Here is a 14,660-nt window from a genome sequence, read left to right on the forward strand (position 1 = left end):
CTGAGTCAAGTAAAAGCATTTAATGCTTACTCATAAGCAATTAAAAAGTACAGAACAAACAGCTTCAGATTCACCTCTACAGTGCAGCACTTTAGAAGGAACAGGAGAGAGAAACTGCAAGAAAAAAGTGCTTTTGCACTCCCCTATTTGTGGCTATGAACAGCTACAGCTTACGTAGCTTACTTCTGAACAAGTAATTAACTACTTAAAGCAAACATATTCAGAAGTTTAGCCTACCTAGAGCACAGTTTCATCACTTTTTTTCAGTACAAAAGTACATTTTCCCCTTATTTCTTTATCTTCCACCTGTTTTTTCAGCATTCTTTTGTAAGCAGTGGTCAACAAGATGCATTTCTACTAAGGTGTTACATACTGAAGTGGGATTCTAATTAGACATTTATTATTCTACTGTAACATTTCATGCTGCTGTAACAAATCTGTTTAGATCCCTGGCAGTTCATTATAGTCTAGCTTCACTCTAGCACTTCCTATTACAGCATTAATGGCACTGAGATAGGACAGTAATTAAAACTTTGTATTTTCTGTAAATGGAAGAAAATTTAATAAATTGGTTTTCTTGCTTAATTAACTGTGGTTTATATACTGCTACTACACAGTTGCAACAAATGTCTTCCAGCTATTATTGATGATCTCATTGCACTGTTAGCAGATTAGCCTCAACATGTTTAAGAAGCCAACACGGCAAAAGGATTCAAAGGTTCACACAGATAAACATGCTAAACTGATCTGGCCAAATAATCCTGAATATACAGCCAAGTACAGAGTCAAAACAATTCTTAGAATTCATTCTGAATAGAATAAAAGGAATATATTACCATGCTTAGTAAGACTAAAGCAACTGTTTAATCCAAAACTTGCTCTGTACAGAATAGGAGGTCTTGTATTGTGGAGCTCCTAGCTCTCAAAGTAGCATTCTCAATGAAATCAGAAACAGTAACTTCTAACATTTAAGAAAGCTAACCTCAGTCTGGAAAATAGTAGCCTCATGTTCTCTGTCCATACTTGAGAATTCAGCTAAGCTACATAGATGAAAGAACAGCACCACCTAGTTCTCTATTTAAAAGTTTTCCAATATTATCATCCATTGATATATTTTTGTAATGTATATTCACAGACGTGTGTGTATACACACAAGGAAACGTGTCACACTTCCACAGGAAGCAATACTAACAAGTTTGTCAGGAGTGATTAAAGCATCCGACATAGACTATTTACAAATGTATTCTGAACGAACAGAAAAGAAAATAAAAACAACTTGCACATACAAGAATATTAGAAGCTTGTAATAATATAAATTACTATTGTTCTGAAGTGTCATAAACACTGAATTGATTGCCCATCCGTACCTAATGCTACTTGTGGGGCCTTTTCACTAATTTAACCCAAGTACTGTATTTGTATTAATTATCATTAATTCTCCCATTCAGTATTCTGACACTTTGAAGTATGTTAGGTATTAGCTGGACTGAAATTTTCATGTCAAGAAATTCCCTGCTAGTGAATGAGATGCCTGTTTGAACAATCCAGGAGTTTACCATGACACAGCAGCAGCACCTCAGAAGCTGCCTAGTCATACCATGAGGGCATCTTAACCAAGCTTTCCTAGCACAGCTGCCCATGTTTCAATTTGATAAGCACATACCTACACAAGCAGAACAGTAAGCCACTTTTTCTACACACACTGTATTTCTTAAGATCCCACATCAACAGGACATAACAGCAGTGGAAGTTTACTTCTTAAGACATCTTCTGTTGTGACATTGACATCAGTAAACTCTGATTTCTTATCTTAATAAACATCACACTAGATATTTTCTGTAAGGCTTTTAATTGAAATAAAGCACAAATGACAATATTGCAACTGTTCTGGATAGTTGTGCATTTTACACTGCAATGGCATGTCTTGTAATATTACAGAGAAAATGGGAGTTAACTGCACCTACAAGGTGTTCTAGCTGCACTTGAGCAACATGTTCAAGTCAAATAATTGATTAATTTAGAAGGAAAATGAAACACAGCCACATTGAAATGATCTCATGTGCCACATTAGCATCAACCTGCTGAAGTTAATCTAAATGCCTGCCTTTCATATGGTAAGCTTCTAATTTTTTCCCACTCCCAGATCTGATTCTTCCTACCAATGTAGAAGTTTTCCATGCCATACAATACAATAAAAAGTCAAGATCTCAACAAACAAAAGAGACTAGAGCTTTATGACCACCTCCCACTGGCTCCCCTCCCAGCTTCTCTTGGTACAGATTTGAGGAAGGCAGAGAGAACAGAAGAAATGAAACAATAATAATGGGGGGGGGGCCCCCCCCCCACAGCAAGCCTTGTATTGCATCCCATCCAGGGGTTTTATTCTCCAAGGCAGAAAGAAGAATGTCTTCTCATAGCTTCTACAGAATGCACTTGCCCTAAAAGTTTCACTTGCTATATTTCATTTCCTGGGGAAAGGAGGAGGTAGACAGTCATAGCAGGAGAAAGACAAAAAGCTTTGCTGTATCCTGCAACCTAAAGTCAAACAGTGCTTTGTTCCAGCCTGATCTTCATACATACCTTGGTCTTTCACAGCAAAGGCTTTTACGGTAACTCTGGAGGTGATATTTTATTCCTAGAGAAAATAAGTTGCCCCATTCGCTACCCCCCCCCCATCTATCTACCTACCTACGACAAATGAAGGCCACTTAAGTGTTGGCATAGCATTAACTCACTTGTTGCAGAGTTGACACATTAATGTAAATGGATTATATAGGATCCAAATTTCAGGCCCTTATTCTCACAACCTTAAGAAGAAAAACCCCTTCATGCGTACAAAGTAGGGCTGTTTCCCTACTTCAGGTCTTGCAGCTGCAAACAGAAGCAACCAAGTTTGGTTTTCTTGACAGGTATCCTAGGCAGACTATATCTGCAGGGAGATTATGTCAGCTCTGGACCATTCTTTAAGGGGAGTTATTCACTGCAAGAATGTCATACATTTTACATACCAAAACAAAGCATTAACCAGCAGCTTGTAACCTACAAACCACATTTAGTGAGGAGAGATATACCAAGTACTTGACAAAAAAATCCAAGTAAGGTAAGGACAATATGAAGCAGCCAAGCAAACGGTCATGATGCTAGCCCATACTTAACTTAGTTACACACTACTTCTGTTCATCTTGATTATGTTTACATAAGCAATAGTTATCCTAAGACTGTAACATGTTAGATTTAGGACTTCAGCCTTTAGAGAAAGCACAGCGTACAAAGCCAGTTCACTGCTAATTTGGTTTTACACCAAATACTTTTATTATGTAATGTCCTGGTAATTTTCAGACTCTGTATTTAAGTTCTGAAAATCTCATCCATTTTAGGTGTTTCTAATTTTGCAACAATTTATTTTAATTTAAATTTGAAGGGATTCCCTTTCAACTGTACAGATATTTTACATTAACCAAATGATCATTAAGCAAGACTGTACTTATAGCTTCCTCCCTATTAGTCCAAGTCTCACCTGTATTTTTGTAGTATTACAAGGCCACTCTATACAAGCCTTGAGATAGCAACAACATTATTAGAAACCTCCAAATGGAATGGAAAAGTTAAAAATGGTAAAGACAGGAGAAACTGCAATGCTATGCTTATTCTGATGAACACAGTATTTCACGTATCACTTAAACTTGTTAAAAACTTACAATGTTATCTTAAAGCTTTCTCCAAACATATAGAAAAGAAGCTGTCCCATTTTCACTATTAGATGAATGAATTCACCTAAAGAAAATATTACAGTATGTTATATCATTTTATGACCTCTCATGGATTTGAGATGCTCTGTTAATCCTCGATTAGTAATCAGGTTAGTGAGTAATATGTCTAGTCACTGCATTTATTTTCCCATTTGCAAACAGCTGCAGTTCAACATTTTAATGTACTTGAAGATTAATAAAAAAAGCTTCTTTTAGTTAATAACTTGGAATGGGAGATAGTGTTTTCAGATGTTGAAATCTATATAAACCGTGCAAAACAATGTGACTTCTTCACTGTTCTGCAATTTACATCCATGAATGTATCACAACGAAGCATCAACTAGCATGTCAAGATTTAAACTTCAAATATAAAAAACATACTAATAAAGAAGGGAAAAAGCCTTTGAAAATGATAAATATAAAATGAGCTTGACACTGGAACATGCTCTGTACTATCTTTCCATTAATATAAATTTGATTGCTTCTGCTTCAACTAGTACAGCTTTTCCCCTCGGTGGGTACTAACCAGAAGAGCCTCCTTGCCTTTTAGCATAGCAGGAATAAAAAGCAGGTCAAGTTACACTGTTAATCCAGCAGATGTAGGTCAGTTTAGGATAAATATTGGAGCAAATGGAAAATACCAGAGTGCCTACTACAAGTGCTACTGTGAAGTAATTTGGCCTTATTCTCTTCAGAGCTGTCAGTCAGTCACAGTTGTGGAGTCTCCTCTGCTGAAGTTGAAAAGCCAGAGTTTTAACACTTAGATGGGTCAGTACAGCTGCATCAGCCTATTCAGCATCTGCCCAAAGTGGCAATAATACTGATAATATCCAGAAAAGTATAACTGTTATCATGGGGGAGGTGTCACAAATTATTTTTGCATATGACAGCGTACTCAAGTTATTGTAGCTAAGATTAGGCAATTGAATTACCATGATTAGAATAACTGATTAATATCATGGTATATAAGAAAATATAAACAGAATATTTCCATCTCTAACCTAAGGATAGTCTCTCACACTATCCTTCCCATCCAACAAAGACAATGACAGGTTAGTCAAACTGTTTATAGAAAGATGATGATAGAGGGACTATCAAAGCTGTTCAGACTATCATTATACTGCATATGACATATGCACTGTTTCACAAATAACCTAAAGCTTCCCAGTTGCATTCACAGAACAAGGAATAAGCTGGAGAGGAGCTGAATAATAGCTCTTTATGTGTCCAAAACTTACACAGAGAAACCTTTGGCTCTAAGAGCTTTAGGGATTCAAACTGAAAAATACTGACTATACACTAATTTTTTGGAAAGAGCAGCTGCTTATGAACAGCTAATGTTCTTTAATAGCTATGTAAGAAAAGGAGAATCCTAAATTGAGTATTAAAAGATTGTATGAAGAATAAACTTAAGCATTTACAGTAATGTAAAGCTATATTAAAAGTGATTTGCTGCTACTTACAATGTGACAGCTGTAAAAGCTGTCACACTCTCCCAAAAACCATTTGATTGAACTAGGAACTAGTAAATACAACTCAACTCATGGTTAGGAAGAAAGGGTTTTTCCCTCAAAAATCCCAAACTTACCAGACACCAAACACTCCTGAGTAAGGCTCACAGACACCAAGATCTCTAGTTTGTAAAAAACAGGACAGCAAAGGACATAAGTATGATGTTATTCTTCACATTTACAGATGTTAGGTAAAGGACAACAAGTAGGCAGACACAGTTAAAAGAATCATCGAATAGTTAGGGTTGGAAAGGACCTTAAGATCATCAAGTTCCAACCCCCTGCCATGGGCAGGGACACCTCACACTAAACCATCTCACCCAAGGCCTTGTCCAACCTGGCCTTGAACGCTGCCAGGGATGGAGCATTCACAACCTCCCTGGGCAACCCATTCCAGTGCCTCACCACCCTAACAGGAAAGAATTTCCTCCTTATACCAAATCTAAACTTCCCCTGTTTAAGTTTTAACCCATTACCCCTTGTCCTGTCACTACAGTCCCTAACGAAGAGTCCCTCCCCAGCATCCCTATAGGCCCCCTTCAGGTACTGGGAGGTTGCTATGAGGTCTCCACGCAGCCTTCTCTTCTCCAGGCTGAACAGCCCCAACTTTCTCAGCCTCTCTTCATACAGGAGGTGCTCCAGTCCCCTGATCATTCTCGTGGCCCTCCTCTGGACTTGTTCCAACAGTTCCATGTCCTTTTTATGTTGAGGACACCAGAACTGCACAGAATACTCCAAGTGAGGTCTCACAAGAGCAGAGTAAAGGGGCAGGATCACCTCCTTCGACCTGCTGGTCACTCTCCTTTTGATGCAGCCCAGGATACGAAGAAACAAGAGTCCTCCAGCCATCTACAACAAGAATAACTACCTACATTATTCACTAAATCCTTTCTGCCCATTTCAAGTTCTCCGTATTAAAAGTCATATGTCTAAGACATTAGTATTAAAGAGAGCACTGGGAAAATGCAGTACACAGCCTCCAGTGTGAGCACTCTGCTTTGTTATTGAAATAAATGTTCTGTTTCTTCCTCTCCCCCCTTAAAATCCTATTATGATAGCAGGCTACGAATTGACATTTAAAGCACCCATCCCGAGCTTACTGAGCATTAACATAAGAGGAATTGTAAACATTCAGACTTTGTCTTTTTCATTTTTAAAATGCAGGGAAAAGATGCTGAAATAGGTTAATAAAAACAAAACAAAACAAAAAAAATCCACCAACACATTAAGAACCCTTGCAAGGACACCCCCATTTATTTCTGAAAATACTCAATTCTTTGCAAAATGCTTTACCTGTGTAGAAATATAAGTTGCTCAAGGGCAGATTCTTGAAAGAAATAATGATTTTACATTTTAGTCCTTAGCACTGGAATTTGACATTTGACTTTCTTCCTTTCAAACACACCTAAAAACACTAATTGGGAAGAAGGGATATATACTCATTAAGATCATACTTATTATTGATGCAATCCCATCATTCTATATTTGTTTTAGAATATGTATTGTAAAACCTACATCAGTGGCATTCTCTCTAGAGAAGACCCTCCATAGTTCTGAGAGCGTCTAACAGAATTAGCTTGCCATTAGATTCATGTTTTAAAACAAAACTGAAGTACTCCTTTCTCTTGGTGAAGGCATTAAGACAAAGAAAGCATCTTCAGTTTCTACTTTTTAAATATCAGATGAGGGGGAATCATTGTGCTAAGAGAGTCAAGCATGAGTTACTTGATCACTATTTGTGATGCGTAAGGAAAAAAATTCCACTCACTCACGATCACATCTTGACTTTTCCATAGCAATATCAAAATAATACCCTTAATCACTGGCACTAGATGATCTTAAAGTTCTTTCCAACCCTGACTATACTATGATTCTATGAATCACATCCAACACACTTGGTCAGTTGCAGGATCAGGCCAGAGTAATGGTAAAGGTAATTACGAGAACTAAGGGTTCTACAATAAAAAAACCTATGGCTTACAGACATTTTACATTATAATGGAGTTGCAACTGACAATTAAGTGCATTTCAAAGCAGAGAGATATTCACTGGTTTACATTCCTGAAACAAGCTTAAAATAAAACAAAACAACTAACAAGAAAGTACACAAGAAACATTTGTTTCGATGGAGGTGCTTCTGTCGATCAACATTTCCATGGAGTTACTTCTTCAGTGAGAAGCTTCAAAGCCATTTATTGATGAATTGCTGACAGAAACTTAATATTTTCTGTGTGAGAATAATAAAGATTGTAAGAGTGAGCAATCTCTATTCATGTATTCCTTGGGAAAGCTGCATGACATCATCAATGGGAATTTGGATTTTTTATTTACCTCACATTCTAAAACTGAACATTAACTGCTGTATGATGACTGTCAATAAAATGACATTAAGAAAGCAAGCAAAAGAAATCATAAAGTATGAGCTAACCTGATATCTAAGCAGCAAATTAAGTCTACCAAGCCTTAGTTAAATTGACAGAAGTCATATAAAGACAGCCACCACCAAGCAGACTGATATATTTTATGTTTCAATTTATACATACAAGATCCAAAATAAAGATCACATCAAAAATACTGTCTTCTAATCTATAATCATCTATACCCTCCAAGAATATAGAGAGCTACAACATGGTTTTGACTTTCTGTATACCATATTAGTGTAATAAACCTTAGCTGTCAGGACAATCCCTATGCTTTTATCATCAGGTTGCCAAGGTCTTGCTACCAGAAGTCCTACTGAATATTCAAAACAGAATCTAGGTACACAAGTTGAGTAGCGTACAACAGCTTCATCTTAAGTCAACTCAGGTGATCTGAAAAGTAGCCACTTGAATTATTTGCTCATTAATTTCATATTTCATTATGGTGTGGTGGGTTTTTTTTTTTGTTGTTGTTGTTTTTTGTTAATTCCGCTTGTAATAGATCTGGGCTTATGAGGGGAAAAGAAAAACAAGGTCTCACCTATAAGCAATTATCTGTCTTCATTGATTTTCTGCATCAGTGATCACCATTTCAGACAAATTAAAGTGTCCTTACATTATTTTCATTAGTAGACAGGTTGCAAGCATTCAAAGCATCTGAAGAAACCATGTTGAGAAGATCTGCCTGGCACTGGCAGAGAACTCAAAGTAGATCATTTGCTACCACATACAGCACTATCCACTGTCTTCTCAGGAGCAGAGCACATTAAGGCATTAGATGCCATTTGCATTATCACACAGCAGGGGGCTACAGCAGCTACAATTCCAGGATAATCTTAACCCATATTTCTATACTATCAATCCAACAAAACTGTTTTTAATATTAGGGTTTCCCACAGGATAACTCTTTATTGTAAAGAGCTTACTTTTCAGGTTGCACAAAAACAGCTCAGGTGCTGTACTTAAGTTACTCGAAAGATATGCTGTCCCCCACCTGCTGAATTTTGTTTAAGGAAAGCTAAACTCAAGAAGCAGAAAGAATCAAAATGAAACAAAAAAAAGGAAGGCTGACTGTAAACATATCTAACAGTTTAAACCCTCGGGACATCATTTAAGTACTCCTAAATCATTACAGTGCACAAGCTAAGACAACAGCAGCCAGAGATCCTACTATTTTCACTGCAAACGCTGGAGAGGGCAGAGCAGACTAATATCATACCCGAACTCAGCTGACAAACCGCTTCTCAGCTCAACATGTTATTACTCCCTCTTCCACCTCCATCACTTCCCTCTCACAGCAAGCAGTTGACACTGGGTTCTTTTACTCCTTGCTTGCCTCGTTTCCGAAAGGGCTGCTTGCTGTTAATGCTATTCCATGCACAAGCTAAGAAGCATTATTCTATGCCCTCTTGCCTCAGCTGATGCTTCATCAATACTCAGGACAGATTCCTTAAGCAAGCCTCTCCACAGATCATGCCAGAAAGGAACACTTCCATCCAGGCCACATGTCAGCTTGACTTTTTGTCACCTTGGCTTTAAACTTAATTAGCTTCAGTTTCACTAACAGGAACCATGCATAGTTACAATCCAGAAATGCTTCAAATCCTCAGAACAAAGATCTTATTCGCACACAGATCTGACAAAAAGCCTGCATGTCCTATGGCCCACAAACAGAAAATCGGAGAAACCTTAACAAATCCATCGAGCCACTTCACCACGCTGTTTGGGGAAGCAAAGCAAACCAACAGGGAAAAAAAAAAAATCCCACTTCTAAATGCAGGTATAAAGCTGCCAACAAAAAATGTGCCTGATATGGTAACTGTGTCTACTAGTTGTGCCAAAATAAATGGCAGAAACTGCGAAAACAACATTTGTGCAGTAGGACTATAAGGGGGACCAAAATAATGTGACATTCTGTTAGCTGTGGTCGCTATTCAGGGAAGTCTCCTAGCAAACATTTACTCATCATCTTCTCCAATATCCTTTACCTTAAGAGAACAGGATGGTAGAACTTACTTCCTCTCACTCCTGACTGAAGGCTACAGGTTCTTTGTATCTCCTCCCCCCTTTTTCCCCCCCACAGCAGTACTCAGCAAAAGGGGCCTCGTGAAGCAGCACTGCTTAAGTGCAGTATACAAGAGCCTAAGGGTTTCCGATTGAAATTTTAATCAGGAGCTGAAAAAATAATTCTGTGGGAAACCGAAAAGGGAGAGATGCTTTACAGACACAGAGGGCAAGCTGGGTAACACGTTAAGCATCGCCTTTCCCCATCTGCCAGGACAGGCCCAATCTGGTTATTTTCACATAGCCGACAGTCGGATTTGTATTACACCCCTTTCCTCACAACATGTTTTTTACCTGATGCAGTTCACGGAGTTACATTTTGCCTGGCACACTCCCTGAACTGCTGTGAAAGGCATCACTGTTTTTAATCACTGGTTTACTCTCCCAACTGCGATGTGCTGAATGCAGCTGATTGCATCTTAGGGAAGATCAAATCCTCCTCCTCCAGCAACAGCCCCGATTTTATTGGTGACAGAAAGTCAGTCCAGACGCTTCCCACCACCACCCCCCTTCTTCCTTCGCAGGGCAATGAATCGACAATTCACAGGGAATGCAAAAGGCAGAGAGGAGCCAACCCCCAGGTGCAGCCCGCCGCACATGCCCCAATAAATAATCTTGTATAGCACCAACACAGCAGCTCCTTGTGCAGTGACGTACAGGGCAACTCAAACATCGGCAAAGAATACAAATAGTCTTGGGCGATGGAACTGCCCGCTGCTGCCGTTGCCGAAAGGGCTGGCTCCCCCCCCTTCACCCCTCCTCGACCGGTAACTTCTTCGGGACGCCGGAGGCTCGTCGTGTGTGTCGGGCCCCACGGCGGCTGCCTTTGCTCCCGCTACGGGCTGGCAGCCGCTGCTCCCTCCGGAGACCGCCCGACACATGACGGAGCCGAGGGAAACGCGAGATATATTAAACTTGACGCGGAATGGCACGGCCGAGGCGAGAGGGGGGAGAAATAGAAAAGCATTAATCTTACATGGGCACTTAGTTTAATCATCTCTTCGCTTCTCGCTTCTCCCTCCATAAGTCGCACGCCGAGCGAGGGAAGCAGAGAGGCGCCACCCGCCGACCCCCCGACACCCCCATAGCCACCCCGAAGCCTGGCCACCGCCATCCCGCCGCCGCAGGGGCGGCAAACTCCGGGCGGCAGCGCGGCGCAGCAGGCTCGGCCGTCGGCTCGGCTCCCCCCCAAGCGGGAGAGCTCCGAGGGAACCCCCGCAGGCAGCCGCGGCGATCCAGCAGCACCCCAGCAGCGTGCGGCAGGTTTCCCTCCGCTGCGGCCGCCGCCACGTTTGACTTGTACGGATAACGTTAATTAGGGAGAGCGGCGGCCCGACGGTGGGGAGGAGGGAGGGGAAAATACATTCAGTCTGGAAACTAGCCGCAGGATGAGCCGCCCGGAGCAGGATGCTGAAGGGATCCGCTTGCGATCCCCCGGCTCATCCGATTACCCTACAAACACACTCCATACCGCACATACAGAGGCGCATTCCCGGCGGCGGCGCAACCGAAACACGGGGCCCCCAACCCCCCCTCCGCCGCCGGGGAGGCACGGCTGGAGCCCGCACGTTTCCCTGGGATGCTGTTGCAGCGCACTCGGTGCTGCTGCTTCTGCGGCCGCACTCGCACTTTCGGGGGCACGCTTGCGGCGGGGGAGCAGGGAGGTGAAAGGGTGGCTGCAGGGGATGGCGAGCGACCGGTGGCAGGAGGGGAGGACGGAGGGGGCAGGAAAAAGCCGGCCAACGAAGGGCAGGAAGGGTTAACGGCCGTGCGGCGCGTTCGCGCTGGATAGCGCTACCCGAGAGGGAGACTGTGGGCGCCCGGGGAGAGGAGGGCGGTGGGGAGGAAGCGGGTCAGGAGCGGGGCGGCGGGGAGGAGGATGGGCGGGGGGGCTGGGATGCCCCGGGCCGCGGCGATACCCCCCGGGGTTCCTCCCTCCCTCTTTCTCTCCCTCCCTCCCCGCGCGGGGCAGGGGTGGGAAGGAGGCGGTACCTTGTACGAGGATCCCGCAGAGGCTGTAGAAGCGCAGGAGCGCTCCGGGCTTCAGCCGCATCCTGGGGGCTCCCCTCGGGCTGGGTGGGCGCCAGGCACGCAGATCCGCAGCCTCTCGCCGCTCCGCTCTCCGGGCGCTTCCTTCCCCCCGCAGGAGCCGCCGCCGCCGCCGCCGCCTCCTCCGCCGCAGTGTCTCCCTCGCTGTATCCAGTGGGGTGAGGAGGAGGAGGAGGACCAGGGTCGCGGGGGTGGATTGGGGAGGGAGAAGGAGGACGAGGAGGGGGGGGAAAGCAGGTCTCCCCGCTGGCTCCGGAGCTGCGAGGCAGGTTCAGGTTCCCCCCGCTGGCTCCCCTCGTCGCTGCCGGCGCGCCCGTGTGCCCGTCCCGTCGCGGTGCGGATGGCTGCGGTGGCGCGGGGAAGCTGCTCCGCTCCGCGCCGCTTCCCGGCTAGAGACACAAGGGCAATCACCGCTTGCGAGGCTCCCCTACCCTAGCCCCGCCCCTTTCTGCCTGGAGGCCCGCCCCTCACCCCGCCCCCGGCGCCACACCCAGGCCCTCCCTGCGTGCGGCCACGCCCCTGACACCGCCTCGGCCACGCCCCCACTGGCAAGGCCCGCCACTCAGGTGGGTGTGTGACGGGCACCGGCGGCTGTCCAATAGTAGGTGCCCGGGCGCGGCCGGACAGCCAATGGGGCGGTGACGGAGGAGGCTCGAGGCGCCAGGTTACAAAACAAACGGGCGTTCCGTAGCGCCTTCACCCGCGAGCTCGCGGCCAGATCCTGAGTGACAGCAGCGAGGACCAATCGCGAGGAGACGCAGCGGCTCTCCAGCCAATAGGAGGTGAGTGACGAGCGGGGGGCGTGGCCGGGCGGCGGGGCGCTGTCCAGACTCGGTACTGAAGTGGCGGCCGGCGGCACGGGTTTGGCCCGCAGCAGCAGGTGCGGCAGGTGCCTGCGGGGAGGAGGCAGCAGGCCCAGGGAGAGCGGCCCTCCGCGCTGCCGCGCCGGCGCTGCGGGGAGATGCTCCCGCCCGGGGGAGAAGGGAACGGCAGTGTCCCTCAGCGTTAATACCCGTAGCGCTGCTGGAGAGCCCCGGTGGCGGCGGACGGCTGAGCCGCCTCCCTGCGCGGCGCAGCCAGGCCAGGCCAGGCCAGGCCAGGCGGGGCCCGCCGCCGACAGCGTGGCGGGAGGGAGAGGAGAGTGGTCGAGTGATCCCCATCCTGGCGGCACTGGAGGGAGCTGGTCCCGGAGCCCGCATGCAGGCGGGACTGTGAATCTGGGGCGTCAGCGCGAATCCGGTGTCCCGGCGGCTGCCTCGGGTTGTGGGGTTGCTCGGGCTGCCACAGGCTGCGGGCCGCCGCCAGCCAGCTTCTCCACAGCTCCGACAGGGAAAAACGGGGCTGGCGGCACAGGCTGTGGAAAGGACCCAGCCGTTTTGCGCCCTGCCTTGCACGGGAGGCGCAGAACCCCTTCTCCTCCCTCTGCTTCTCTTCGCGTCTCCCTCAAAGCAGCAAAAGGCTTGGCTGAGTCGCCTGTATCCGCTGAATTAGCCTTCACAGTAGCAAGACCACCAGTGAGGTACCCAGACAATGGCAGTAAAGACCTTTTCACGGTGTTGCCTGACCTCTTAATGGCTTGGAGAAAGTTGTTTTACGTGAAGGCTTACTTTGTGAGAGTCTGTAGCATTCAGCTAGTAGTCCTGGGTTGCCTGTGATCTAAAAGATAAGGTAGGCAATCCAAGATGGCAGGCTACTTCTGCATATTATGCCTTTGTGGTGGTTAGCATCCACCTTTTGCCAAAGCCTCTCAGTGAAACCCGAATGCCTTATTTTTAAGTTGCTGGGTCTGCCTGTAAACAATTATGGAGCACATTGCCTCATATCAGAGAAAGCAGGATTCCCCTGTGCCCAAATGCTTGTAATTATCAGGTGTTTCTCCACTTCTGGTTCCATGCTTTTTCTGTTGAGATTTGCTCTCCAACAGGATGCAGTATGTTTTGCACAGTATCTCTCTTGATTCCCATATTGATGTCCCATTCTTTAACACCAAAGAGCTTTACTGAGATAAACGAGATTAAATATTCTTACCTATAGGAGGGGTTAGCTCTTTAAAAGCTCATTTCTCTGGAGAGTGAATGGTCTCAGATCATTAAAGATGTGCTAACAGTTGTCAGCTTCACCTTAAAGATCTTGCACTGGAGTGGGATCTGGGAAGTTATGTATTCTGCAGTCATATCTTCCACTTTGTTCGTTAGCAAGTGATGATTATGCCTAGCAACAGCTGAGGCTGCATCAGGAATTTACACTGAGTTCCCCCTGTCTCCAAGAGATGTCTACGCATGGTACAGAATCAAATCACAGAGCTGCGTTTTGAAGTGCTGTCGTTTGTATGAGTTTGTAGTCAATGAACATGGCGCACATCTTCAGGCCCTTAGTATGTTACTTGCCCACTACCAAAGAGGTTGCACTGGAATGTCCCCTGGGAGAGGGAAGTCTGGGAAGTCTGTCTCTGGTGGATGAGTAGATACTGGCGTGACCTGGTTTTTACTGCTATGGAAAAATACAGAATAGCAAAGGTTCTGCCACTGTTGTTTGGGTTCAGTGCATGTAAATCAGTAATGAGCAGGGAATGATTCTCAAAATGTTTTAGAAGTCTTACAAAAAGGAACAATGGATCATTTTTAAAGCAGCACTAAAAATGTCAACAGATGCTCAAAACTTGCATTTTTTGGGTTGGGGGAGGAAATTAAAACAGTAATTCTGACAGAATAACTAATTTAAACCCTTCACTAAAGCAGGACTGTAATCCACCCTGAAGTCTTTTTCATTAGTTATGATAACTGACAGCTCTGTACTTTTGACAAAACATACTTTTGATTGTAGTCTTGTTCTGGGAAGCATTATAGGAGAAATACAATTGTCTTCCC

The 14,660-nt window shown here is 44.9% G+C and overlaps 1 protein-coding gene across 3 annotated transcripts in view; it reads right to left on the reverse strand.

Moving 5' to 3' along the window:
- Window positions 1-12,038, reverse strand: part of CADM2 (cell adhesion molecule 2) — a 640,862-nt gene extending 628,824 nt beyond the window's left edge. For 2 of the 3 annotated variants that reach the window (XM_061344414.1, XM_061344416.1), the window contains exon 1: window positions 11,737-12,037. In XM_061344414.1, the coding sequence (XP_061200398.1) occupies window positions 11,737-11,797 (61 nt within the window). In that variant the 5' untranslated portion in view covers window positions 11,798-12,037. Of the gene's footprint in view, window positions 1-11,736 lie in introns of all 3 variants that reach the window. The other variant, XM_061344413.1, reaches the window with a different exon arrangement.
- Window positions 12,039-14,660: the final 2,622 nt, after the last annotated feature.

The sequence above is a fragment of the Neopsephotus bourkii genome, unplaced genomic scaffold, assembly GCF_033783945.1.
Source record: "Neopsephotus bourkii isolate Nb327-2 ecotype Australia unplaced genomic scaffold, CSIRO-AGI_Nbou_v1 NB_214, whole genome shotgun sequence".
NCBI lineage: Eukaryota > Metazoa > Chordata > Aves > Psittaciformes > Psittacidae > Neopsephotus > Neopsephotus bourkii.